The 24451-nt window shown below is 44.6% G+C and overlaps 5 protein-coding genes, 1 long non-coding RNA gene and 3 other non-coding genes across 12 annotated transcripts; 6 read left to right on the plus strand and 3 right to left on the minus strand.

Annotated features, from left to right (window-relative positions):
• Window positions 1-129: 129 nt before the first annotated feature.
• On the minus strand, window positions 130-916 carry LOC117579406. Its single transcript, XM_034265288.1, has 2 exons — window positions 710-916; window positions 130-644 (listed from the first exon to the last, which is right to left on the minus strand). Exons 1-2 carry the CDS (start codon window positions 744-746, stop codon window positions 157-159), a joined length of 525 nt encoding a protein of 174 aa, XP_034121179.1. The 5' UTR covers window positions 747-916; the 3' UTR covers window positions 130-156.
• A 57-nt stretch (window positions 917-973) lies between these two features.
• LOC117579386 (mediator of DNA damage checkpoint protein 1) lies at window positions 974-10899 on the minus strand. 3 transcript variants are annotated; one of them, XM_034265270.1, is made up of 10 exons: window positions 10629-10899; window positions 10224-10553; window positions 9897-10169; window positions 9699-9839; window positions 9365-9625; window positions 6351-9257; window positions 5154-6320; window positions 4986-5063; window positions 1685-4923; window positions 974-1624 (listed from the first exon to the last, which is right to left on the minus strand). In XM_034265270.1, exons 1-10 carry the CDS (start codon window positions 10675-10677, stop codon window positions 1166-1168), a joined length of 8904 nt encoding a protein of 2967 aa, XP_034121161.1. In that variant the 5' UTR covers window positions 10678-10899; the 3' UTR covers window positions 974-1165. The 3 variants fall into 3 exon arrangements, with proteins under 3 accessions (XP_034121161.1, XP_034121152.1, XP_034121169.1); XM_034265261.1 differs by having other exon boundaries at window positions 5154-9257; XM_034265278.1 differs by lacking the exons at window positions 5154-6320; window positions 6351-9257; window positions 9365-9625 and having other exon boundaries at window positions 979-1624; window positions 10629-10898.
• Window positions 10900-11358: 459 nt separating this feature from the next.
• On the plus strand, window positions 11359-12200 carry LOC117584015 (protein transport protein Sec61 subunit beta). Of its 2 annotated transcripts, XM_034272758.1 has the most exons (3): window positions 11359-11511; window positions 11569-11780; window positions 11864-12200. In XM_034272758.1, exons 1-3 carry the CDS (start codon window positions 11509-11511, stop codon window positions 11949-11951), a joined length of 303 nt encoding a protein of 100 aa, XP_034128649.1. In that variant the 5' UTR covers window positions 11359-11508; the 3' UTR covers window positions 11952-12200. The 2 variants fall into 2 exon arrangements, with proteins under 2 accessions (XP_034128649.1, XP_034128641.1); XM_034272750.1 differs by lacking the exon at window positions 11359-11511 and having other exon boundaries at window positions 11563-11780.
• A 167-nt stretch (window positions 12201-12367) lies between these two features.
• Window positions 12368-13906, minus strand: LOC117583995 (rRNA N6-adenosine-methyltransferase ZCCHC4). Its single transcript, XM_034272727.1, has 3 exons — window positions 13453-13906; window positions 13213-13401; window positions 12368-13155 (listed from the first exon to the last, which is right to left on the minus strand). The coding sequence occupies exons 1-3, from the start codon at window positions 13845-13847 to the stop codon at window positions 12408-12410; spliced, it is 1332 nt and encodes a 443-aa protein (XP_034128618.1). The 5' UTR covers window positions 13848-13906; the 3' UTR covers window positions 12368-12407.
• Window positions 13907-15118: 1212 nt separating this feature from the next.
• LOC117584029 lies at window positions 15119-18066 on the plus strand. Its single transcript, XR_004573825.1, has 12 exons — window positions 15119-15303; window positions 15506-15565; window positions 15752-15813; window positions 15996-16055; window positions 16239-16288; window positions 16469-16534; window positions 16722-16803; window positions 16999-17050; window positions 17223-17318; window positions 17528-17602; window positions 17798-17841; window positions 18036-18066. It is a non-coding gene; the product is annotated as an uncharacterized LOC117584029 (long non-coding RNA).
• LOC117578912 lies at window positions 15603-15683 on the plus strand. Its single transcript, XR_004573417.1, has one exon. It is a non-coding gene; the product is annotated as a small nucleolar RNA Me28S-Cm3227 (small nucleolar RNA).
• LOC117578911 lies at window positions 15844-15925 on the plus strand. Its single transcript, XR_004573416.1, has one exon. It is a non-coding gene; the product is annotated as a small nucleolar RNA Me28S-Cm3227 (small nucleolar RNA).
• LOC117578910 lies at window positions 16086-16166 on the plus strand. The gene has a single exon (XR_004573415.1). It is a non-coding gene; the product is annotated as a small nucleolar RNA Me28S-Cm3227 (small nucleolar RNA).
• Window positions 18067-22510: 4444 nt separating the features above from the next.
• LOC117584006 (lambda-crystallin homolog) lies at window positions 22511-23599 on the plus strand. Its single transcript, XM_034272739.1, has 2 exons — window positions 22511-22948; window positions 23005-23599. Exons 1-2 carry the CDS (start codon window positions 22526-22528, stop codon window positions 23539-23541), a joined length of 960 nt encoding a protein of 319 aa, XP_034128630.1. The 5' UTR covers window positions 22511-22525; the 3' UTR covers window positions 23542-23599.
• The last annotated feature ends 852 nt before the right edge of the window (window positions 23600-24451 follow it).

Genomic DNA, 24451 nt, shown 5'->3' on the forward strand with positions numbered 1-24451 from the left:
TGTAGTATGTATGTTCATTTAGCTATGTTTACAAAAGCTTTACGCTGTTTTTATGCAAATCAGAACTATGTAAATTAGAAAAATTCTCCCAAATCAGCAGCTGACTGCAGACAACACCTTGAACTATAGTTGTAGGTTAATTTAAATATATTTTAATTACGTACACAGCGGATTATTCAAATATCGGTTAAAAGAAGTATCAAACACCATTAACAAATTATAATGCCTTCGCCGTTCGGCGTAATACAGATCATTGATGGTGTTTATCACTTTCTCGTCATTGAAGGAGTTATCTGCCGGCGCTTCCAAGATATTCCCCTTGACATACCAATCTAGGGCCGCAAAATGATCTTTTACGATAGATCTCATACCAGCGCCACTGAAGATGGGCTTCCGGAAAAGATCGTACATATTTTTCTTCCCATATTTGTGAAGGATGCGGTCCACAGTGACGTCAATCTGATCGCCGGTACTGTAATACATGTACCAGATCTTGCGTCGGGGAGAGCGTACGTCGGTAAGGCTCATTACACCGAAGAATTCCACTGCACCTGGATCACATTCGCGTTCATTCCAGACATCTTTTAATCTGGAAATTGTTCGCATGTACTGCTCCAGTCTCCTCTCTAGGTCTGCATATGAAGCTACGGCAGAAATTTTTCACGTCTTTATTTGAACTTATTAATAATTGCTTAAGTATAATATTTACCATTGGGAGTGTTAATTTCTTTTTCATAGTCGGTCATCGTGTTTGAGGTCTTTGTTAGGTTTCAGTGAATGAATGAATGTTGAAGTTACCCTGCGCTGGACTTTATATGTAGTTTGTTTACGTTTCATTTCGCATGAACAGCAAATTTATTTCGCCACAAAAGCTAGCTGCAAGAGAGCTTTCACAGAAAAGCTGTCGGAGTGGCCGGAGGTTCAAAATATGGTGGATCTACATACATATGTACATATGTTTGTGATTTCATTTATTTTCAACAAAAAATGACACGATGATATATTTAACAATTCTTTTTTTCTTCATTGTAAGAATTAAATATTTCTCTTCTTGCGCTCAACGATACAATTACAAGTAATTCTTATTATGCAAAAACGGTTTTAAAGTAACTTAGAATACTTTAGCTCTTTTTTTTTTTATCTATTAATCAACCAAGCCCTACCCCTATCCAAGCAACTCCATAGAGTCTTCCAGTTCGCCCTTGATCTCCGCCTCTATTGGCACCACAATATTGGAGTCGGGCAATATGCTCTCCTCTGCCTGCGGCGAGACCTGGTTAATGATGAACACATTCGGACTGCGGGCTCGGTTCTTTCCAACGGGTCTGCCGCTCGGTGTTGTGGCAGCAGACTTTGCCTTTGACCCCGGCACAGCCACGGCCTTGGGGAGGGGAAGCTCAGATAACGAAGCAGGCGTTTTGGCTACACCAACAGGAGGCTTCTTGGATCCTTGTCGCGCAGGGATTGGGGGATTTGACTGACGACCCAGTGCCTTCTGTTGCGACGGTGGTTGCACGGTGGAAACGGTCGTCCTTGAACCAGGTCTCTTCCCACTGTTGCCTTTTGGTGGTGGCGGTGGTGCTACTGCTGCTTTCACAGCCACATCAGCCGTGGGTTTCGTTTTCTGCATAGAGAATAAACATCAAATATTATTATAGTTTAACGGATAATGCTATCGACTTACCTTGATTTGATTCAGCTGCACACCCGTCCTGGCCGCCTTGCTTGAGGTCGCCAGGATTCCACTCTGCGCTGTCGCAGAGGTTGATGGTCCCAGTGGAGTGCTGCTGGCCTTGGGCGCTGTCCGATTAACGATCGATGAGTTCGGTTTCGAGCACTGATACCCAATGATGGTCTTGTCCGAATCGTACACAGGAATTTTGTTTGGCAGAGAGTTGCGCTGCTGTGCTGGCTTCTTCGTTGGGGGTGCGGATGATGTTACAGTTGCAGTTGGAGTGCTGACTTTTCTCTTAACCCCCGAAGCAGCTGGAATGATTACAGGATTGAGGCGGAGTGGGGGCATGGGCGTCTGAATGTTGGTAGCTCGGTTTAGGTAGTGGACGTAGTTCTCAAGCAACTTGGTGCCCACGTCCACATCGATGGCCAATAACGTGCTGGTTTTCACAATCTCCTCAATGGTGCGCTGTCGCTCGGTCAGAGTCAGTGTGGATGCGCGCCTGCTCAGACCCTGGAGCACCAAGTCGAACATCTGAACTCGCGTCTGCAGCTCTACCCGTTCCTTGTCCATTGGGCAGATGGGCGGCAGCTGGATCAAGGCCGGAGGCAGACTGGGGGCAGCAGCGGGTGGGGCAACCGCAGATGCGAGGACCTTTTTAGATACCGTCGTTGCACGTGGCAATTGTTTGGACACGGACTGAACTGTGACTTCAGCCTGGGCAACTGGAAGAGCTATTGTGGGTGCAGGAGTGGCAATGGAGGTGGCGGTTGCGATGGTTGGTGGAGGGATGGAAATGGCAGGCAAGGGCGGAGTGGGCAGATGTCCCGGAGCGAGGTTGGACGCAGGCACTGCCACTGGAAGCGACGGCTCACTGGAGTCCGTGCTCATTCGCACCGTCTGTGCACCAAATGGCTTTCCACTCTTGTCTAGCTGCGCCAGCTTCGCTCGGACCTTGTGGGGCAGATCCTTGTCTGCCTTAGAGATGATCTTTGTCGTGATAACCATGAATTGCGGCAGCTCCAGCACTGGCACCTGGGCTGTGGCATGCAAGCGCGTCGGGTCAATGGCCCGCATCGGTCCATCCAGATTGGGGCAGCAAAAGTCCAGTCCCACTTCGCCATACGATCGCTGATAGCGTTGGGGGTACAGAAAGGAGAAAATCTTGGTATGGCCAGGCTTCTGGCTGGCCTCGGCCGAGCTGGCCGATGGTGTCGAGCTGACCAATCTGCCAATTGCCGCCGGAGGAGCACCCAAACGAATTGTCTGATGACTCGAGGTGCTGGTTGGCAGTGGAACCACCTCCTCTGGTGGCAACGCCTCAGCGGAAGCTTCTGGAGTCGACACAACAGCAGGCGTTGGTATGGGTATGGCCGGCAATGTATCCACCTCCATTGGCGATCCTTCTTCTAGCTCCGTTTTTATTTCCATAACTGGTATGGGAATAGGGAGTTTCATCGCTAGTATGCCAGTATGAGTTCTCTTCTGAGCTGGTTGAGTCGACACGGATGCCGCCACTGGCTGGAGAACAGCAGCGACTGGTTGCCGTGGAGCTGGGACTGCATTGAGAGCTGGTTCTGGGTCTAGCTCTGACTCTGTCACTGGTCCTTCAGTTTGAAGCTCTGATTCGGGCTCTCGCTGTTTTTGCAGCACACTCTCCATCCACTTTTTGACCACTCCTCGATTGATTGTAACGCGACACTTTCGCAGCTTGGGCTTCCTAATGGGCTGTGTTGTGGCTGGGCTGTGACTTGGGGCCGTGACCGAAAGCGGTGTGGGAGATTGGGAGGAGCTGCTGGCAGCGGTTATGAATACTGGGAAGGCAATGGACGGAGCTTCCCGTGTTGCTGGCTCCTGCTCTTGCTCTCCTCTTGTCCTCTTCGTAGTGGTGGCTTCTGATTCTGTTTCGTCGTTTTCGGTACCCTTTCGTTTTTTGTTCGAACGTCTGGTGCGCGTACCAGCTGGAAGTCGCGGCGGACGTTTGCCCTTTTTAGGCGGAACCAATGGCTCAGCTGAAGGCGTAACTGCTACCGGTTCAGGCTTTTTCGTAGCTGGACGACGCGCTGCGGCTGTAGGAGTTGGCGTTGCAGCCAGCGATCGATTGCTGCTGGCGGCGCGCGTCATGTGTGTGGCCATTGAGACACCCATTTGTCGGTGTGTCGGCAAGGAAGCGCCTTTGCCCAGTCGAGATGTGCGTCCGGAGCGCTCGTGGGATGAATCCCTGGAAGACGGACCTGTATCCACTTCCGCAGTGCTAATTGTAGATTTGCTTCGAAAAGCTTCCAGATCGGACCGTCGCTGTTCGTCTTTTGCCTTTTGAAGTGCTTCATTCGCCTTGACTCCCGGCATCTTTACGCCTTTAGTTTGTGCCCTGACATCCTCTTCCGACTCCCGGGGCTCGGGTTTTCTGGCTGGCGCTGTTGTATGTTGGCCCATTTCCAGCCTGTGCTGCAAATTCCTATCCATCTCCGTGTTCTTCGTCTTCACCGTCTTCTTCTTGGCATCCACTGGCTTCCTTGATGATGTGATGTTCTTCTCGGCATTCAGCAGCGCCTTCGTAACCTGAGCAGCACTTGCGGACGGGCCGCTGGCGCTTGATTTACCCGCAGCATCAGCCAAAGCATCAGCTTCTTTGTTGGGCATCACGGTTACGGAGATGTTAACCTTTCGCAGTGCTGCTGCGGCTCCTTCTCCTTTGGGAGTGCTTTCTGCTGCCTTCTTGCATGGCAACTCACTCGCTGGCGCAACACCCTTCTTGGTGAGCACAGTGTAGCTGGGGATAATCTGTTCTGGTTCCTGCTTGCCTGCTGCTGCTGCTGTTTGATTCTTGCCGGCAGGCGTACTATTCTTTTGAATTGCCTTGCGGTTATCCATATACGAGGTGAGCAAATTCTGCACCAGCGGCTTCTTAGACGCTAGCGCAGACGATGGTGAAGGCGAACTATCTGCAGGGGCTTCCAGAGATTTCTTGGGAACTGTCGATATGATGATGTGCTTTGTTGTATCGGTGCCCTTGGGGGTATTGACATTCGATTTTCGTGCGGCTCCTGCCGAGGACTTTGAAGACTCCTCTGGCAAGCCGTCTGTGGTTGAAATAATTGTGTCCTTGCCTATGAGGGATATGAATTTACCCTTGGCTTGGGAATTGGACGAAGCAGAGGTAGAGGCTGTTTCCGTGCCATCGTCCTCTAACTTTGTACGCTTATACGGTGGCCGCTCCTCTGCCTCCAACTGATTACGGCGACGCACTATCATTCATTGAGATGGCAGATTAGGACTAAAGACTTCGGCAAAAGACTAACCGACTCACCTAGTTTTTTCTGGCCCTGTTTGTCCTTGAGTGTCTTCTCCAGCTGCTGCTCTTGCTGTTTTTTCCGTTGGGCTGCTTCTAAATGGAAAGAAACAATCAGATGGGAAGAGAACAAAATTTAATATTAGAGATTTTTTTTAACAGTGACAATATTGGTAAGCTATTAACCATCTGACTGTGGGGTCTCCACTTCCCGTTTACGCCTAGCGCGCACGGTCTTGTTTGATTTGCTTGATTCCGTGGCGACGCTGACACCTGTTGTTTCTGTGGAGACTGGGCTTTCTGTTGTTTCATTTGTGAGTGGACTTTCTGTTGTTTCTGTTGTGACTGGGCTGTCGGCATGGGATTCCCTATCGATTTTGTCAGGGACATTGAACAATTCCCCAGTATTGTCGTTGATTTTTAAAGTGCTTTGGCTGTTATGCAACTCCTCCTCCACTTTGTTTGGATCCCCAGAGGAAACCTCCAAAGTTGCAGGCTGTTCCTCTGTCCTTTCCTCTCCAAGTGGCGATGCTTCTTTTGGGATTTCCTCTACAGATTCAGCAATAGACGGAGCTGTTGTAGTGATCTCTTCCGTGTGGTCAGCTTCATTCGGTTCTTCCACCAATTTAGCGTCAGCGGAAGGCACATCTTCCTGATGTGCTGTATCCACAATTGCCTGTTCAACCGAAGACTGCATCAGAGTTTCCGCAGCCTCTGGAGTATCTTCTGCCGTCGCTTTGTCCTCGATGTCTTCTATTTTTAGAGCGTCAGTTTCGGTGTCATTCTTATCTTTGAGACCCATGGCAGGCGTGCTTCTGCCAGCAGATGATGTGGAACTGGGTCCTTTGCGCATTAGGACGCGTAGCTGACGACAGGGTGCTGTGCGTGGAGTGATAGAAACTAATTCATGATTTTCGGATGAGCTATCCGGAATCGTTTTGGTGTTTCCTTGCTGCTTGGCACTTGCCCCTCGCTTTTTACTGATTTCCGTAGACTTTGGCTGTGTATCCATTATTGGCGTTCCGCTTGCCGACTCACATCTCTCTGAAGCAGCAATGGTTCGCTCAAGATCTTCAGCTTTTGGTTCGGTTTCTTCAGGTTGTGTCGTTTCCAACGAGTCTTTCGGTTTAGTTTTCATATTTTCTTTGTGTTGTCTATTCTTTGAATTCGGTTCCACTGCGACAGCCGTTGTTATCGATTGTGAAGACTCGCGATTCGTTGGAGCTTTTTCTTTTTTGGGCTTTCTGCCAGTTGACTTTTCCCTTGACAATGATTTACTTGCCCTTGAGGGTTCTGGCTTCTCTAGCACTCGCTCTGTTTCTGTAATGCCAGTGGAAAGTCCATCAGCCGCTGGCTTCGGGTTTGTTGTTGTTGTGAGAGAGAGAGGATTCACAATCGTTTGAATACTGTCCAACTTTTCCTCCTTCGATAGATCATCTTTTGCTGCATTTAGTGGTTCAGTGGAATCACCCGCCGGCTGCAGTGGTTCTGGTTCTGGTTTAATATTACCAAACTCAACAGCAGTCGTGGGATTTGCTGTTCTACTCTTTATTTTGTCCTTTCTTGAGAGTCTCTGTTGAACCGGAGCAGGTCTGGCAGCAGTTGGCACTTCTGGTTGTGTATCTGGTGCCAGTTCAGACGTTTGACTCTGTCGTTCCAATTTTGCACCATCAACAGAGGATTCCATAGACATTTTACTTGTTTTTTTACCCTTTACCCTTTCATTTCTGGTTGTTCTATGTGGCGTTTCAAGCTGGACAGACTCAAGCTCATCTTTTGTTTGTGCTGCTTCCAGTCCTGGATTTTTGTCCTTCGCTGTAATTTCAAGTAGTTTCGGTTCTGTGGAAGACGCTGCTGTGTTACCTGATTGCTTAACCTCTTCCTCCAGTGGGGGTTTAGTTTCTGCATTGTTTTCAGTCGAAGTTTCGCTTTTGGTTTCCTCATTTCTGATCTTCCTGGGCCTACCTCTCTTTTTCTTTACTTTGGGTTCCTCCTGCTGTGCTGGCTCGTTGCTCGTCTCCTTAGACTCTGTTTCAACTGGTCCCGCCAAAAACTGACCGCCTGGAGACATTTCTGTGCCAAGTGACGAGTGAGGCTTTTCCTTTGAAGAAACTGTTCTGGGGGAAATCCTTCTGTCAAATCGTTGGCAGTCTGTGCTCGCTTTGGGAGTTCGGCTCGACCTTCCATAGCTGCTTGCTCGCTCCTCTTTGTCTCCGGTGGATGCCTCACTCCTGGGTATTTGATCTCGAGCCTCATCTTGTGCCGCGTGCTCCTTCTCAGTTTCGGATTCAGTCTTAGCCGTGTCTGTTGGGTGCTCAGCTTGGCTCTCATTTTCTGCTTTGTCTTTTTCTATAATTTTGCTCTTATTTTTCTTGATTTGTGCGCTTTGAGACTTCTCCTCTTGATCCGTCTCAGTACCACTAGACCTGGCCTGATCCTTATCCAATTTGGAATTTTCTACGGTCTCATGGACAGACAGACGCTCCTGCATTGATTGGCCTCCCAGCCTAGGACTGCTCCTTAACGATAGCTCGCTCATGACACTTTTCGGGGCGCGCTTAGCTGGTGCGGCCTGCCTGCGGGGACTGGCAATTGTTTGATCCCAACGACTGGCCAATCGTGTAGCTAATGGAAGCATATCAACGTCCAATTCAAAAGTCTTGCACGTAGCAGCGGGTAATGGAGATTTGGCTTTGATTTCCGTGGAACTACTGGGAGTCTCGTCACCAATTTCATTGGTACTAGATTTGGGCTGTATGTCTGGTGCTTTTGCTGCAGTCTCCTCTGACACAACATCATGACTTTCTTCGGTAGGCTCTGGCGGGCTGATAGCATCTGCTATCGTCTGCTGCTCAAGCTTCTTAATAATTTCAATCACAGGATTATCCAGCTCTAAGCGCTGGCCAGGCAGCGACAGAGCCGAATCGCTTCTTTCAATTCCTTTGCCCACTTCGGCGGCCAGAATCTCCTCGGCCAATTTAATGTCTTCAGCCAGCTGGGCATCAGTTTCCTCTGTCAATTCGTTTCCAGCTTCAATGGCTGCGATACTTGGAGGACTTTCGTCCATTGCCACAGACAGTTCCGCTGGGAATTGGTCTACAGCATCGCCTGGAGTGGCTTCTGGTGGCAATTCATCCATAGCTGTGGGTGCAACCGATTTGAAATCATCTTCTTTGACGGTTTTCGGTGGAACCGTATCAACATCGATTTCGGATGGTTCCAGATCTGGCTTGACCTCTGGCTTTGAAGTTGAATCTGCATTCAATTCAATTTCCATTGACTTAAATACCATTCGGTCATCCACATTACTGTTTCCGTCCAGACTCTGCCACACCAAGTCTCCACTCTGTTGCAATTCATTAATAATGGTTTCAGGGTCACATTTAGCTGCGGGACTTTGTGGAGCTGTATCGAACGATTCAGTGGATGTGTTCACATCGAGATTCGCGTCTGTGTCTGTTGCTCTTTTGAGATCTTCTGATGGTTCTGTTATAATATGATGAGATTGGGATGATGTGGTGCTAATTTCCTCCTGCGATGAAGCTGCAATTTCTAAAACGTTTTTGGATCTATCTAGCTCTGCATTTAATTCCTGTTGCCCTGCTGCTTCCGGCTTCTGTTCGGGCATCTGTTCTGCCTCATCCCCGTCCTCCTCTTCTACGCCACTGTATACTGCAAGTGCTTCATCCTCCTTTTTAGTTTCATCTGTTTGGTTCTTAATATTTTCAGCCAGCTGAGCGGTTTCCGCTTCTGTTGTTGGCCTTATCTTGCGTGGTCTGCCGCGTTTTTTCTTCACTGGCATATCCTCGCTCATACTTTCGCTGGTCTTGGCCACTTTTTCTTCTGTGGTGGCTGCTCTGTTTATCCTATGCTTTTGACTCCGTCCGCGTCCCCTCTTTGAGAAGCCGCAATCACTCTTGACCCTCCTCAGCGTGTTCTGCGACGAGCCACAGCTGTCGAGCTGTTCATTGGAATAGGTCAGCTTGCGCACATGGCTTGGATTGGTGCCAAGATCTACCGAGAGCTTAGAGCGCGATCTGCTGCGTGTTTTTGAAACGGAACGCCTTTCGAACTCAAACGAGCGCTTCTCATTAATCTCATTGATTTGTTCGGCCACGTCGAGTGTCATGCGCTCTAGAGCTTCGAGGGTGAAGCTTGGATCCATTTCGAAGGGGTTACTTCTGACTATCGCCACTTGATTTCTCGCTGAAGAGCTGCAGCCGGCTTCCACTCGCTGCGGCACCGCCTCTGGCTCTGCAGTGGCTGCCTTCAGCTCCGCTGTGGGACTAGCTGCGAAAACAAAAGCAGAAAAAAGTTATAAATGTAAGAGATATGCTGGGTGTACAGTAGGGCAAACTGGTGGATGGACACCCCAATGGACGCATGGACACACTTACCCGCTGGTTGCTCTTTAGAATGCATAACCTGTTCGGAGGAAGGTAATTTTTTTTCACTGGAACGCGACTTTTTAGCACTACTCTGTTTTTTATAGATCGGTGGCGCCTCGGCACAACTAAGACTATTCAGATACATTTGCAAACGTTCCGAATCGCCGCACATTTTCGATTGCAGCTCCTGCTGCTGCTGATCCTGGCCCTTGCCCTTTCCCTCGCCCTCGCTTTCTCCCTCGTCATCGGAAACAACAGGCGTCACAGAGTCTACGCGGTTTTTATACATTAGAAATATTATCAGAGGGTTGGCAGTATCAACTAGTTAACAACGTTGACTTACCCGCCACCGAAGTGGTCCTGCTGGTGTCCGTTGATATATCAATGACCGGTTCCTCATCATCCGTATCCCGATCGCCATAGAAATCCGATTCGAACTCGTACGAGGAATCGCTGTCCGATTCCTCATATAAATCTGGCAAATCTGTATCGAATATATCGTAGAATTATTCCTTCACTTTACTTTATTTCCTTTTATTACTCAAGGGATCCGTCTTGGGCTCGTTCTTTGGTGGCCTAAAGTCTGCTTTCTGTGTCTTTACAATGGTTATCGCCTTGCTATTCTTTGATACAGAATTACTGCTGCTGCCATTGCTGGAACTTTGAGGCGTATTCTTCGAATGAAATTTGCCCGAGGAATGCGGCCGTTGATTGCCTCTGTGCAGTCCCTCTGTCTCGGACTTCTTTCCTGCGCCCTGAGATGAACTTGGCTTGAGTACAGTTGACCTTTGTGTTGGACGCATAAGGGCTTGGCCTGAGACGGATATTGTTATGGATCTGTCATATATTTTTTTGGGGGTTGACTTACCCAAATCGTCAAGAGAATCAATGGACTCGTAGCGATCGCGTCTTTTATTGGATTTCGCCTTGTGTCTATTTCTGTTGAACAGGGCATCGAAGGCGTCATTGGAATCGTCATCGCTGGAGGAGGGTACTGGGGGAGGACGGTGTCTCTCCCTAGGTTTTGAACTGCCTTCATTGGGCAGTTCGTCGTCAAAATCTTTCCCATGGAATAGCTTCTGAAATATGTCTGCATCAATCGAAGACGAGTTGCTCGACTCCGAAGAAATGCGGTGACGCCGGGCCACAGCCGACGCTGACGCAGCTGCTGAGCGCCCCCCTTCACCACTTTTAATTGCTAAAAGTACGGCATTGTTAAACATTTTCCGCTAGAAATATTGCACAATAATTTGCGAAGGATTGCGGAACCCACCTGGCAACACCAAATCTTTGTACTCATCAAGATATTCTATATCCTCCATGTTATATGTTGTTTTCCTTTTCTATGCGTCGTCTGCCTCGCTTTCCGGATGTCCTATGCTTTGCAACTAATTTATTGAATTACTTCAAAACAATGATGCGTACAGTGTGGTTGGGATTATATCATTATAAAATTTTCATTGTACAAGCAGTAGACACCATAATTAATTATTTTTAAAGACACAATTCTAAAAAAAAAGCGAGAATGCTGCCGCTCAGTGTGACCGCGGACTTAGCAATAAAATGTATCGCTTGACCGTCAAAAATATACCAAAATATGGATTTTCATTTTTAAAATATACCGAATATCGTATAGCATATTTCTGGTTTTGGATATTTAGCTTAATATTACCAGCTAGTTAAGATTCTTAGCGCTAAAACTATAACTTAATCCGACAACCTCAAGACAATGCATTCTCTGGGAGAATGGTGTCCACAAAGCAATATGAATGATCTGATAGACAGGTATCGAAATGGGCTGAAGAGGGTATTAGACCAGCTTCGAACCATCTTTTTGGGATGGATATTTTTCCTTGTCGATATGAGTAATCTGACGTAAAAATATATTCAAAAAAGTCTGTTTGAGCGATTTTGGTGAATCAAAATCAACTTTAAATTTGTTTCAGGAGTCCCTCAAGTGTACCGGACATAAACATCGATAGTATCGATAGGCTTTGCAGCCCTGTCTGTGACGTGGAATGAAAGAAACGAAGAAAGCCATACGAACACGAAGCCGAGGCAAGCACGTCAAATATCACTTCGCCCCTTCACTCACATTTTCCAGGTCAGCAATCGTTTTGGTTTGCTCAATCAAAAGTTAAATATTAGAAAGAATGGTGAGTAAAAGCGACTGCAATGGGACTTATTAGTGACTAATTTGGCCTTCAATGCAGCCTGCTCCTGCTAGTTCAACGTCCGTCGGCAGCGGCTCACGCTCGCCCAGCAAACTTACCGCGCCACGTAGCGCCGGAGCTGGAGGTGGCAGCACGCTGAAGCAGCGCAAGACGACCACCAGCACCACAGCTGCCCGAAGCCGTGCTCCTGGTGGAGCCGGTACAGGCGGCATGTGGCGTTTCTACACAGACGACTCCCCCGGCATCAAAGTGTAAGTCGACTGAGCCCAGCTACAGGTTTATTTAAAGATTCGCCAGCTAATTATGACCCCTTTTCTCTTTGTGTGTTTTATAGTGGACCCGTTCCCGTCCTGGTTATGTCGCTGCTGTTCATTGCTTCCGTTTTTATGCTGCACATTTGGGGCAAATACAATCGTTCTTAAATCATTACGTTCATAGCAATAAAATACTTTCACCTCAACGAACGCGAGCAGCACTGTCGACGTCATCATTTCTTTCATACCGAAACGGCAGCGCCAGCAGCAGCAGCAGCCAAATCGTTGACAACAAAAATCATAATTATCTGCATTCCGCTTGTTGAGGCGTAGGTGTGGATGTGTTTTCCACATGAAACTATTATTACCTTAAGCTAAGTTCGTGCCCCTGCTGCGTCATTAAAAATATGAACGTAATATTTTCAAAATTTGCTAACCATTCGAACTGCAAATCTCGATCTCTCATGATGAGAGCTTCCGCTGTTTGCCGACTAAAAATCCATTCCACAATTTATCGTGGTCGAGTGCAGTAACAATTCCGCGTCTAACCGTTGCAATTCAAAATTTGTAAGAATAAACAAGTGTTAAGAACAAATAAATTTTGTATTAAACATTAACAAATTGCTAGATCCTGTCGTGAAGGGCATTCAGGCACTGAATCGACGTGCGGGCCAAAAAGTGAAGTTCCTTGAAATATTTCCCTCGCTGCTGGCACCGTCGCTCCCTATGATCCTGCCGACCACACAGAAGGCAGCCCGTGCGTGCCGGTTTTGCTTTCGTCTGCCAGACGCTGCACTTCGTCTCAATGTGTCCACGCTGACCACACAGCCAGCACAGCTGCTTGGTCTGATAGAAGGCGCAATCATGGCCCATGCGTTGCGTGCAGCGCCGACAGTTGTCACAGTGCACATAGTTGGGCTTGACGCACATATCGCATGCGTCGCAGTGCCTGTAGGTCTGTCCATTCTTCGAGGTGCACTTCTGGCAGCGCTCGCAGTGAGGATTATCACTGGCAGTGTGATAGGAACACTTTTGGCAGTACTTGTAGCCCTCCTGTGGCAGGTTCAGCAGTTGCAGCGGCACATTGGTGAACAGACGGACGGGCGATCCGCAGAACCGACTCCCCTTGCCAACATTCGTGTACCTCGAATGATTGGAATAGTTTATCCGGTAGTCGCTCATTTCCATTTCTGGCATTTCCTGTCTGATGTGGTTAGCCGAGAAGTAGGGAAATATCCAAAATATAGACAGCGGTGTAACGGGCAGATGGTTGATCCGATTGTGGCTTCGTCGCAGTGCGCGCAAGGTGTGGGCTATCAGTTCTGTGCGGCAGCCAAACGGAGGATCCGTCACAATTAGCAAACGGTCCTCGCTGGAAGTTCAACAATTGGATTTAAATAAACGTTTTTTTTTTCGATAAAACCCTTACCGAGAGCATTGCAGGAACTTTTCGAAAGGTTCACGCTTGTAGAAGAAGTGATTGTTGCACATGTTGTACAGGCAGAACTCCTCCGGGCCAAGGTAACGGGCGAAGCGATCATCCAGATCCAGCAGGAAACTCTTATAATTCGCACGCAGCCGAAAATGCAACCGAGGAGCGCCCATGCAGACAATCTTGCTGTGAGGAGGAAGATATATCATTGGAATCTCTCAATTATGTTGTACTCACGTTATTCCCAGGCAGTGGCACTGATCCGCCAAGAAGTCCAACGCCGCTTCATCAAAGAAATACTGAGCATTCACTTTATCCTGCGACAGAGCGAGTATACTCTTTGTGGGATCGGTATCAGAGGGATTCAGAACGTGGCCGGACGCTTTTGGATAGCTTCTTTCGACTGATACGTCCTTCAGACGATTATCCTCCCATTTAGCCGCTGCCATGTGGAAATTACAAAGTTTGGAGTCCCTGTGGGCCGAACAGGCAAAGTACCCCTCTTTGGGACGCTGCGATTGCCGATAAAACAGCACCGTAGGACCATGCTGGCAGCTGGGGTGTTGCTCTTCCTCGTCGGCACCGTCTTCCTGCACTTGCAGCAACAGTTTTTCATTTATGTTTTCCAGCATTGCCCCAACCCACGTTCGAAAAAGTAAACAAACAAGTTTAACCCATTGTCAACCATAGGGTACATGCGCAAATATTATTAAACTTGAAATTTTACTTGAATGTTCAGGTGAAAGATATGTTGCAAATAAAGGAGCAAGGATGGATATACGAGAAGAATTTACAATTAATAGTAACTTTAAACAGAATAAAAAAAAATGATTACGGATGCGGTATTTTTACCGTATATTATTTTATATATTGGTATATGGTGGGGTATTTGAGTGTGAAGTAATGTAGATGAAGATGACATTCATGTAGAACAAATATTTCATGTCATATTGCTACCAACTTTGCTTAGACCTTTATATGTATACAATCCAACAAAAGGTGTCCTAAATTTTAGAGAATTGATTGATGAATTGGATAAATTTATAGTTTTATTGCTGAGAGTCCTAACTAGGTGGTAATAATAAATAGAACATAAAATGATTTAAGATTACTGTATTATTACGTATATTTTGAAAATGCAAGGGCATATTTCGTTGTACTTCAGAGGGTCTGTCGGTATATAATTCTGCGGTCACACTATGACCATTTAGGCACAGAAGGGAAATTTCCCTGACCGCAGGTGAGAATTTCCCAGACCATCAAATGAAAAATTCAAATACAAATTAGTTAAATATAAGGTCACAAAGTACACTATTCAATAAAAAGGAGTATTTATAATAAGTTAAATTGATTCTTCAGATATCAAATAGAACATCAACTTCGAGGAATGTGATTTAAGACTATCTTATATTACGGTATATTTCGAAAATATGATGGTATATTTTGAAATCTTTTTGTGGGGCTTGCGGTATATTTTATCGATAAATCAGCGGTCACACGCACGTAGGGTAGGAAACTATAGTTTCTTCATGGTTGGAACAAAGATCAAAATGATATAAAATATATCACTGCAAAAATATCGATTTATTTGAAAATTTTTTTGCTTGTATATACTTGCTTAAATTCAATTCAGCGCGCAGCGGAAATAAATAGTTCCCTTAAATAAAACAGAAACAGATGCTGATCAAGAAAATATATTTACTTTATATATGTACATATGTACATCCACTTTTGTACACAAATATAATATACCCTATTAATTTATTTTGATCCTGTGGTTAGTTACCAAACATAAAATACGAAAAAAAATATAAAATATCACGATATAAATATATTTTTATTTTGAAAAAATATCGATATATTTATATTTTGAATTATATTTGACAACCCTACTGGATTATCATTTATCATCCATCATCCATGGTTCTTTCTTTCGAAAATTTTATTGAACTGGGTTGGATGCGTTGCTGCGAGAAAAACCAAAAAATGAAAACGACAAAGCATAGTTGGTCAAATGCTTTGCATTATAAGATGAAAAAAAGTTAAAAGAGCAAAAGGATTGCTGCAGAATTCATGGATTAAAAATAGGTATGTATAGAAATCAGATGCGTGAGTTTGCAATTTTATGATGAATGTTCTATTTCTGAAGAGTCGAGTGCCAGGTCTTCGGGCCTGGCATTCTTTTCCTGTAGAAAGAATAAGAACGGCCAACTGATAAATCATTTCACTTAAATAAATGCGTTAAACAATCGAATGGCAATTAAAGAAATGGATATTCTCTCGTTTCTAGATATGAGGCTCCCTGAGGCCGCCTCAACACGTGGTCTGGTTTGCCGGCTTTGCTAATATGGTAGGTACTCCTTGCTGTGTATAATGATTTTACAATTTGTATGTGATGATAAGTTCAATCTGAACAGAGTATTGTTGATTTTCAACTTAAAATTAAACCAAACGGATTCTGAAAAATAATTTTACAAAGCAACAGAGTGAAAATTTACAAGAAGTCTAATTTAACCTAAATTACTCCTCATTTTAGGGTAATTTTTCAACAAAGGGCAGCTTTTCATAACCTGGGAACTGGAAATATATGATGCAGAGGTAAGTTTCTTTTTGTTATTTTCTAGCGTCGTTTATGTGATGATAAGTTCAATCTGAACAAAGTGCTGTTGATCACCAACTTACAATTAAACCAAAAGGATTCTGAAATTTTTATATTATAAAGAAATGTGATAAAAGCCAACCTGAATGTGATACTAATCAATTTTTTCTTTAATTTGTAGCGCCACATTTCAATATGCCGTCAATTTAGTTGGGCGCTCGAATCGGAAAACGTGTCGAAGGTGGGTTCCGTTACTTCTTGTTTATATTCAATTACATGATGATAAGTTCAATCTGAACAAAGTGCTGTTGATTCACAACTTAAAATTAAACCAAAAGGATTCTGACAAAAAAAAAGATAGTCCTTTCCGTTTTATAACACATGGAAAATGGAACTTAACCTAATTTTTTTCTGTATGTTTCAGATGCATTTGCTGATCAGCCGCTTTTATCGTACCGCGGATGTGCTTTTTGGGTAAGTTTCAGCATTGGTTGAATAATGTATTAAATTTATATGATGACAGTAATTACCGTATGATTTTATTGATTTCAAACTTCATGGCTGCAATTATTGCAACTGATTATTTTTGGAATCAACGAAATCTGTGTGTTCTAGAGACATTTTATTAATAAGAGCATACATTTTTATTTTCAGAAATGATTCAACATGAAAACGGAACTGCCAAGACACAATTCTGGTTTTACCATGCATTTAATTAAGGTAAATATAAAGATGATATCCATGTAGAAATTGATACATTTTGAATATGATGATAGTAATTACCGTATGATGTCTTTGATTAAAACACCATGGCTGCAATTATTGCAACTGATTATCTTTGAAATACATGTCATTATTTGCCATGCTAGTCATATTTTATACTAATCAATGATTTTTCAATTTGCAGTGAACCTCTGTTAAAAGAAGTCTGAAATATGAACGGCTCCATTAGCAAGATTCTATATGGATTTCACGTACTATCAAGCTAGGTAAGTTAAGCTGCAACATACGTCAGACTGTAAAGCTAGTTCAAATATTTATATGATGAATACCTTTTATCTATTAACTTTCGTTCTACTGAGTAGAAAATGCGGAGAAATTTACCTGATTTAACTTAGCTATTATATTGATACAAAGTCAGAGTCTAAGTGATGTTAATAGCCATTTTCACGTCTTCTTTACAGTCCAAAGTCCGACATGGCCTGAAGACTTCTCTGGATTGTATTGATTCTACTGGTATGTGTTCTATATCAATCGCTTTACCTTAAATTCTTAAAATGATGTTACTTCATAGTATAGTTCATTAGAATTCCACATGTTACAACGTTTTCGAAGCTGATATTGTCTTCAAACAAGCTTCAGGCGTCCCACCATAGCAAATCTTATTCATTTATTATTTTTCTTGCAGCTCCAATGATTTGCTTTCCACCAGTCGGAACAGATGTAGCCATACAATGTTATAAGGAAGGTGCCGCCACGTCCATATCTATTGCCTGATATAAAGGTAGAGTTCTGGAAACTTTCTTACGATTTTTTTGTTGTAAAGCGTTTTATTTGATGAATATCCTAACTCAGGATTCCCTCTTCTGAGTAGAACCCTAAACAACCATGCTGTTCACTTTTCCCTGTCTGAACATAAAACGCTTAACAATAACAATTGTTTGCATATTAAATATTTATGAATTTGCCTAATGAATTATTTTACACTTGCAGATTGATCATTACTGTAGGATACGACACTTGCTTGAGTTCCTTTTGAAGTTTGAAGTTTGGAAAACATATTTAAAGGTAAGATCAAATTTCGGTTGAGTGAAAATTATACAATTTCTTTGATGAATATCCTAACTCAGGATTCCCTCTTCTGAGTAGAACCCTAAACAACCATGCTGTTCACTTTTCCCTGTCTGAACATAATACGCTACAAAAATATTATTGTGTATTTCATATTTTGTATTAAACTCGAACTATTTATTTTATTTGCAGGTAGCTTTAACGCATTTTGGACTCATAAATACATCAGAGAGGAGGTAAAATATGATTTCATTAATCTTGTTGCTCTTTTGAAATGATGAAGAAGCCCTTAGTGGTTTTATTTTCTTAGAATCTCAAACATCATGCTGATTTTGTCTTCTTTCCCCAACTGACACATCATTTCAATCGAATACTTGAATACGTTTATCAACACAAAGTTCTAATTATGTTATTTCTCTCTCTCTTGCAGGTTATTGTGTTACAGAATAAAATGTTGAAAATAAAAGTTAATTGAAAGTCAAACTCTTGTATAGAAATTATTGATATTTATGGTGTGGGAAAATCATAGCTGTGGGATTGTGGCTGGACTGTGGTTTCAGTTCTTGGTCTTAGTTTCTAGTTGTCAAATTATTTTAAGAATGAAATGTCTGCACGCCATCTACATTTCAACTACATTTTCCACTGGTTTCACAGCCAGGTGGCGCTCTTATAAAGTACATGTAGTGGGCGAGAATTGATTTCCTTTTCTGGGTGCAGGCATAAAAGCTGGGTGCTATGAAATTCTGGTGACTGCCATGAGGCTGGTGATTAACTTAAATTTTGGATTACATTTTCCTGGTGTATTAAATGTTAATGCAATTTTCTGATTATAGGTCACGTCTGTGGGTGGAACGGATTCAGAAGCTGAAAGGTTAATCACACCACACAGTCATACGCATTTCTCTGGGCATTCGGACTTCTCTGCATATTTAAAGCGCCGTCAAGGAAGTTTCAATTTATCACGCTGTGTTGTGTTGGCCATATAAGCGGAAGTTGTACTACCCAGCACTACATGACCTGCCAGCCGTATAAGTTGGCTGTGTGAGCAGCAACAATACCATCAGCAGCAGGCGCCGGCAGGGAGAGAAATGGAAAAGACGAAAAAGCAGGCCCACTTTCGGGGGGTGTCACATCTACTTTCAACATTGTGCACACATTTCATTCATTGAGTGCATGTCGGTGGGGCTCGAGAACAGAACACGAGCATATTTACAACCATAAATGAAATGTAGTACAGACAGAGTGCAAGAGGCACTTATGCGCTTTTATGCGATTTTATGGGACACTTTAAGCGACAGTTGGTTGCTTTTTATTAAGTTGTCTGATAATTATCTTGTGGTTGTGCAATCAAAACGCAATGAATTCATTTGAAAATCTTCCAATTCTACTTCAATCTCAAGTTATTTACAGCTTCAGTCCAGACTTCAGTTCGGGTAAAAGCAGCAATGAATGGCATTCGGAAGTCGTCGAACTTTTTGCACTCGATATGTGACGACAAGGACATCGCTGCGCTTTTCATTCCCCGAAACTGATAAAGATAAGGCCAAAGAGTCTGTCCGCGTCTCAAGCTTCTGGTTCGAGTGTGTTCTGGAGGAAACTTTGTCGTCCTGCCTGCCTGGCCCGGCGTGGCCCGTCCCCGGCGGTTTTTGCGGCCAACAGAACCAGAACGAGAGGAGTTGGCTAGTATTTTTGTGACAATTTATTTTCTGTGCTCTGGCATTTGCTTTTCAACAAATCGAAAAACTATTAAATTGGGCTGAAAGCCAGAAACTAAAAGAAAAATAAGATAAAGACAGAAGGGGAGAGGGAGCGATACAGAGAATACAAATAGAAAACAAAAATAATGAAAAGAACGAACCAATTTTTAACAATCTATTGAAATTTGTGTACTCTTTTTGAAGGATAAAGAAGGAAGTTATTAACCAATGCTATGGAAAGATTCTCTTTAGTTCTTATACCTGTGCTAGACACCTGGGATTTTCATAGGATAATATATGTTGCTTGCCAAAAGGGACTCCACATCGACAGCAGAGATTTCGGTTGATGACATTCGCGCAATTTGGCTGCAACTTTTCACCTCAGAAATGCTGCCACGACGACATCAAGTTAATTGGATGTGCTGTGAGGAGTGTGGTCATGGCCAGCAGAAGGGAGCTGTGAAACGGAAGCCTCGAATACGAACACGAATACGTACACCTGCCAGAGCGATTAGGATCTAAGTAAACGGCGTGGACGCACACATAGCACACAGAGAGGGCCACAGCTTGGGGCAGCATTCAACAATTTTGAGACGAGCAAACAGACGTTAGCACATGGTCGCGGTTATCTATAGATCTTTGAATATATATATACAGAACTTGGCACCTCTTTGAATGCAAATCCACAGCTAAGGGTATACCGGACCCCATGCGAACCCCAGGAAGGAGGAATGTGCTAAGGTGACACTAAACTAATTAAAAGTTAGCCTGGGCCCTAACCCATAAGGTCCATGGACGCATGTTTATTAGATTGTAAATTGTGCATTGAAATCACGTAAATGGTGGATCACGGAGGAGCAATTTAATCAGCACAACATCAGAGAGTGCGACTGCTAAGCCTGAATTTAATTTAGCAACATAACCAAATCAAAAAAAGTCGTTGTCAAGTGGAGGGACACAGCAAAAATTGCACAAAAACTACGTGACTTCAATTCCTGAAAAGTGCGGCTGAAAAAAATCAAATAAAGCGAAGGTGTATGGCTGCATGGCTGTGCCTGGTTTGCCTCTCTCCATGTGTCCATGTGGTCAGCCAACGATGGCGTTTTTTCGGTTGGCTCGATGCCGTGCACAACTTTTAATCCCTTGCACTTTTGTCAATGTCGCAGCCCAGCTAGAGTCAGATTTAGCATCTGTCCACTGACACAACAATAGAAAGAACAACAACAATTTGTTTCAGGCACCTTACGAATGAGAAACACCCTTGGATCTCATCGGACAATATGACTTTATCAGTCAGATTTTCTCTATTTTCAAGACGAATCGGACTGATACAATGCCACTTTCACTTGGGATACCCTAACAGAGAGGGTCACCATAAAAGCGAATTGCTTTCTGTTTGGGAAATAGTTTTTCACCACAAGCGAACTTCGGGTTTCCCCTGTGCGGTTCTGTGGCTAGAGCACGGCACAGGAAGATGGCCAATAAAATTAATTGATTTTGTGGTTTCTTTTTTGCAGTGCTGCAAAGTCTGAATGCTGCTTCTGTGACAGTTTGACCGCATTTGATTGACACCATATTGGGTCGGTTCCGAAAGGATTGTCTGCTGGATTTGGCCTGCTAAAGGGTAACCAAACCCGGCACATTAATTCGATTAGAAGCAGTGACACAAAACGATTTGAACGGCATATTCAGAGACTCGGCAAAGCATTTACCATTTTAGCTCCCAGGTAACATCTCATATCTCAACAATATATCACATTTAATTGGATAAAACAATATTGAATTAATTGTTCACGTTTGCGCTTCTACTGCTTGCTGCTGCTGATTGGAGTTGGCATCGCCAACGAACAATTGGAAACGTAAATGAAAACGCTTTCAACGCTGTTCCCTGTGCATCTGGCATTGATTTCCATTTTCCCATTTTCCCACTTTTATTAACAACCATTTAAGTGCAATGAAGTGAAATGCGAGAATCCTATATAAATAAATATATATTTCTCTAGTGTATTTTATTTTTGTCAGGGATTTCATTTTTATGGTGTAGATGGCATTTCATGGCTGATTTAACCCGGCAGCTCCCTAACAGTGACTGGGGCTGTGCTTCTCTGCCTGTGACTGCGGTTATGCCTGTGCCTGTGACTGTGACCGCTTTTGTTCCTGTTTCTGCCTCTGTTATTGCAGTTGTAATTCATTCTTTCATTGGTAGTTTTACAAGGTATTCGTGTATATACGTTCTGTGTTCGGGCAGAGGCTTTAGATATGGTCATGCATATTGGATGTATAAGCTGTCACCTAGTTGCTTGTGCGATTATTTCCGAGTTGATGGCATCTAAAACGGGTATCAGGTAGTCCGTATATCGACTCTAGCATACCATACTTCATTTTTTCATATGTCAGGGGCGTAAATGAAAACGCTAACGGGGCGTATGATTAATGTGGTTTACATATGAAAGCGACTCTGTCCTCCAGCCAGCTCTGCACTCTGTCTTTGTCTGTTTCTGATTCTGTCTCCTTTTTTTTTGCGCCTTTGTTGGGCTGCTGCTGCTGATGCTGCTGATGCTGCTTTGTTGTTGTTGCTGGAAGTGCTTATTCAATAATTTATTGCTGGCATCCTCAGCCACTTACAATGTCAGAAAAATATGCGCGAAATATGCATAAAAGTATTACATGCAGGCGTTTGTCAGCCGTCACCCACACCCACACCCACACCCTCCACGATCCACTTACATACAAGCAGAAAGTGAAAGTGTAAGCTTTAATAAATCACGAATCCAGGGATTATCAATTAATTGGCTTCTAACAAGTTGTACCATCCAATCAGCGGCTGATAAGAGTTACAGCATGTATTTAAGAAAGGCAACACTTTTATGGCAAGAATTAATGGAAATGGATGATTGGAACAGTGATCCATGATGGCTTATTTTATTCCGATTTTAACTGGCACTCAGAGGGCAACACATCACGAAACCTTCCCCAATGGATTAGGCAGTGCATTTGGATTTCTCTCTTATCAGTTGAGCAAACCAAACAGGAAACAATAAGCGCTCTGTGTGTATAATGCCTTCAATCCTTTCTCGCAGTGTACCTCCGCCCATAATTATACAATTCATTATCAATATTTGACACTTGAGCAATGTGACTGCAGCTTGAACTCGAACCAAACGGCGATAAATCTTCAGTCGAGACTTTACTCAGAAAGATCGCGGACAAGCGACAGTTCAGAATGAGCAGCTCGAGTGTCCAGAAGAAGATTGGGATCGTGGGTAGCGGCCTCATTGGCAGAGCCTGGGCCATGCTCTTCGCCGCGACGGGCTACACAGTGCAGATGTACGACATTCTGGAGAGTCAGCTGGTCACGGCACAGCAGGAGCTGGACAAGGAGCTGCACAGTCTCGAGGAGAAGGGTGCGCTGCGTGGACAATTGAAGGCGTCGGAGCAGTTGGCACTGATAGGGTTCACACAGCAGCTGGGGGAGCTTGTCCGGGATGCTGTGCACATTCAGGAGTGCGTGCCCGAGCAGCTGCAGCTGAAGAAGTCTCTGTATTCCCAGCTGGATGGTCTGCTGGGAGGCGGCACTGTGGTCGCCAGTTCAACGAGCACCTTCATGCCTTCCCTGTACAGCGAGGGACTGCAGAGGCGACAGCAGGTGGGCAGCTTTCATAGCTTTGATGATATTATCACACATTTACTTATGCCTTTCAGATGTTGGTGGCCCATCCCCTGAATCCGCCGTACTTCATACCCCTGGTGGAGATTGTGCCCGCTCCGTGGACCACCGCCGAGGCTGTGGAGCGCACCCGCCTGCTGATGCTGAGCCTGGGCCAGCGGCCGGTCACGCTGAAGCGCGAAATCGAAGGCTTTGCCACCAATCGCATCCAGTATGCGATACTCAACGAGGTCTGGCGCCTGGTCGGATCGGGCATACTCAGCGTGGCGGATGTGGACCTTGTGCTGAGTCAAGGACTCGGCTTGCGCTACGCGCTGCTCGGTTCCCTAGAGACGGCCCATCTGAATGCACCCGATGGGATTGCTGACTACTTCAAGCGTTTCGGTGCGGAGATCTCTGCTGTGAGTGCCACCTATGGACCCACGCCAGACACTCAAGCAGAGGGAGCGGCGCTGGCGGAGATTGCCAGGCAGTGTGAGGAGCTGGTGCCGCTGGAGCAGCTCGACCAGAGGCGGGCCACGCGGGACGCCTTTCTCATCCATTTGGCCAAGCTGAAGAAGCAATTCGAATAGCAAACTAATTGGTGCGCTCTTCTCTGATTAAAATATCCCGTAACAAATCGAGAGCAAAGGCTTTTTCGTACTTTACTTCTCCCCCTACTTGCCGCTGTCTTCTCCATATCCCCACATTCTGGATGCTCCTTCGTGCTTCGTGCATTAATGAAATTAATTTTTGCGGCAACCGGAAACGTTTCTCCAGGCGAACCATTCAAGTACAACGTGTCACATTTCCGCTCTAGCATTAAGATCGTTTTTTTCCCAACGCCCATCTGACTCTGCCTCTGGCGTATTTCTTCCTTGCTTTTCCACTTTGCCATTACAATTTCCCAGTCATTCGGCACTTGGCCTGATGAATGCTGACGGCTTTAACTCATTTTTCATTTCGGGCCAGTTTCCATTGCAAATTCTTGGCCCTTTTTCCAGCACTGAGAAGCTGCTTGAGTGGAGAATTTCCATCCGAGTGCAGGATTTGTTTTCACCAACGGAATTTATAGTGCACGTTTAATGGCTCTAATGGCTGAATGAATGGCTTTAAATGTTAAGCCATTGCCTCTACATTTTGTATGATCAGAAGCCGCTAATTGATTTGTCGCATTTATCTACGAGTTCGTGGCATGTCCTTAGATTTAAATTGAAATCATATTTCATACTGCAACAGCTGCTGCTCTCTTAACAATTTTAAACGGCAAGTATTCAAAATGTCTCACCATTCTCGCCATATAACAATTACAGCCGCAGGAGGGGAGTACGAGCCAGCCCCGGTGCCAGCCCCGCAGGTCGTTGTCTCGTCTGCGGCCCTGAAATCCTGATGGCGTTGGCGGGGGGTTTTGGGGCTTAAAACTGCAATGTCATTGTTATGGGACAGCGGGCAGGCAACAAAAAGCATGTGGCTAGTAATTCATTACCCAGACCAGCGCGCTCA

Source organism: Drosophila guanche, unplaced genomic scaffold (assembly GCF_900245975.1).
Source record: "Drosophila guanche unplaced genomic scaffold, DGUA_6, whole genome shotgun sequence".
In the NCBI taxonomy this organism is placed as follows: domain Eukaryota; kingdom Metazoa; phylum Arthropoda; class Insecta; order Diptera; family Drosophilidae; genus Drosophila; species Drosophila guanche.

What these genes read in the sequence shown, in the direction of transcription:
- LOC117579406 (XM_034265288.1), bottom strand. Translation starts at nt 746, where the DNA reads ATGACCGACTATGAAAAAGAAATTAACACTCCCAATG. An exon ending in AGAAATTAACACTCCCAATG is followed by an intron (nt 645 to 709) that starts GTAAATATTATA and finishes TTTCTGCCGTAG; the next exon opens with CTTCATATGCAGACCTAGAG.
- LOC117579386 (XM_034265261.1), bottom strand. Translation starts at nt 10,677, where the DNA reads ATGGAGGATATAGAATATCTTGATGAGTACAAAGATTTGGTGTTGCCA. An exon ending in CAGGACCACTTCGGTGGCGG is followed by an intron (nt 9,626 to 9,698) that starts GTAAGTCAACGT and finishes AAAACCGCGTAG; the next exon opens with ACTCTGTGACGCCTGTTGTT. An exon ending in ACAGGGCCAGAAAAAACTAG is followed by an intron (nt 4,924 to 4,985) that starts GTGAGTCGGTTA and finishes AATGAATGATAG; the next exon opens with TGCGTCGCCGTAATCAGTTG.
- LOC117584015 (XM_034272750.1), top strand. Translation starts at nt 11,563, where the DNA reads ATGCAGCCTGCTCCTGCTAGTTCAACGTCCGTCGGCAGCGGCTCACGC. An exon ending in GACTCCCCCGGCATCAAAGT is followed by an intron (nt 11,781 to 11,863) that starts GTAAGTCGACTG and finishes TGTGTTTTATAG; the next exon opens with TGGACCCGTTCCCGTCCTGG.
- LOC117583995 (XM_034272727.1), bottom strand. Translation starts at nt 13,847, where the DNA reads ATGCTGGAAAACATAAATGAAAAACTGTTGCTGCAAGTGCAGGAAGAC. An exon ending in TGCCACTGCCTGGGAATAAC is followed by an intron (nt 13,402 to 13,452) that starts GTGAGTACAACA and finishes TCCTCCTCACAG; the next exon opens with CAAGATTGTCTGCATGGGCG. An exon ending in AAGTTCCTGCAATGCTCTCG is followed by an intron (nt 13,156 to 13,212) that starts GTAAGGGTTTTA and finishes TTGAACTTCCAG; the next exon opens with CGAGGACCGTTTGCTAATTG.
- LOC117584006 (XM_034272739.1), top strand. Translation starts at nt 22,526, where the DNA reads ATGAGCAGCTCGAGTGTCCAGAAGAAGATTGGGATCGTGGGTAGCGGC. An exon ending in GACTGCAGAGGCGACAGCAG is followed by an intron (nt 22,949 to 23,004) that starts GTGGGCAGCTTT and finishes TATGCCTTTCAG; the next exon opens with ATGTTGGTGGCCCATCCCCT.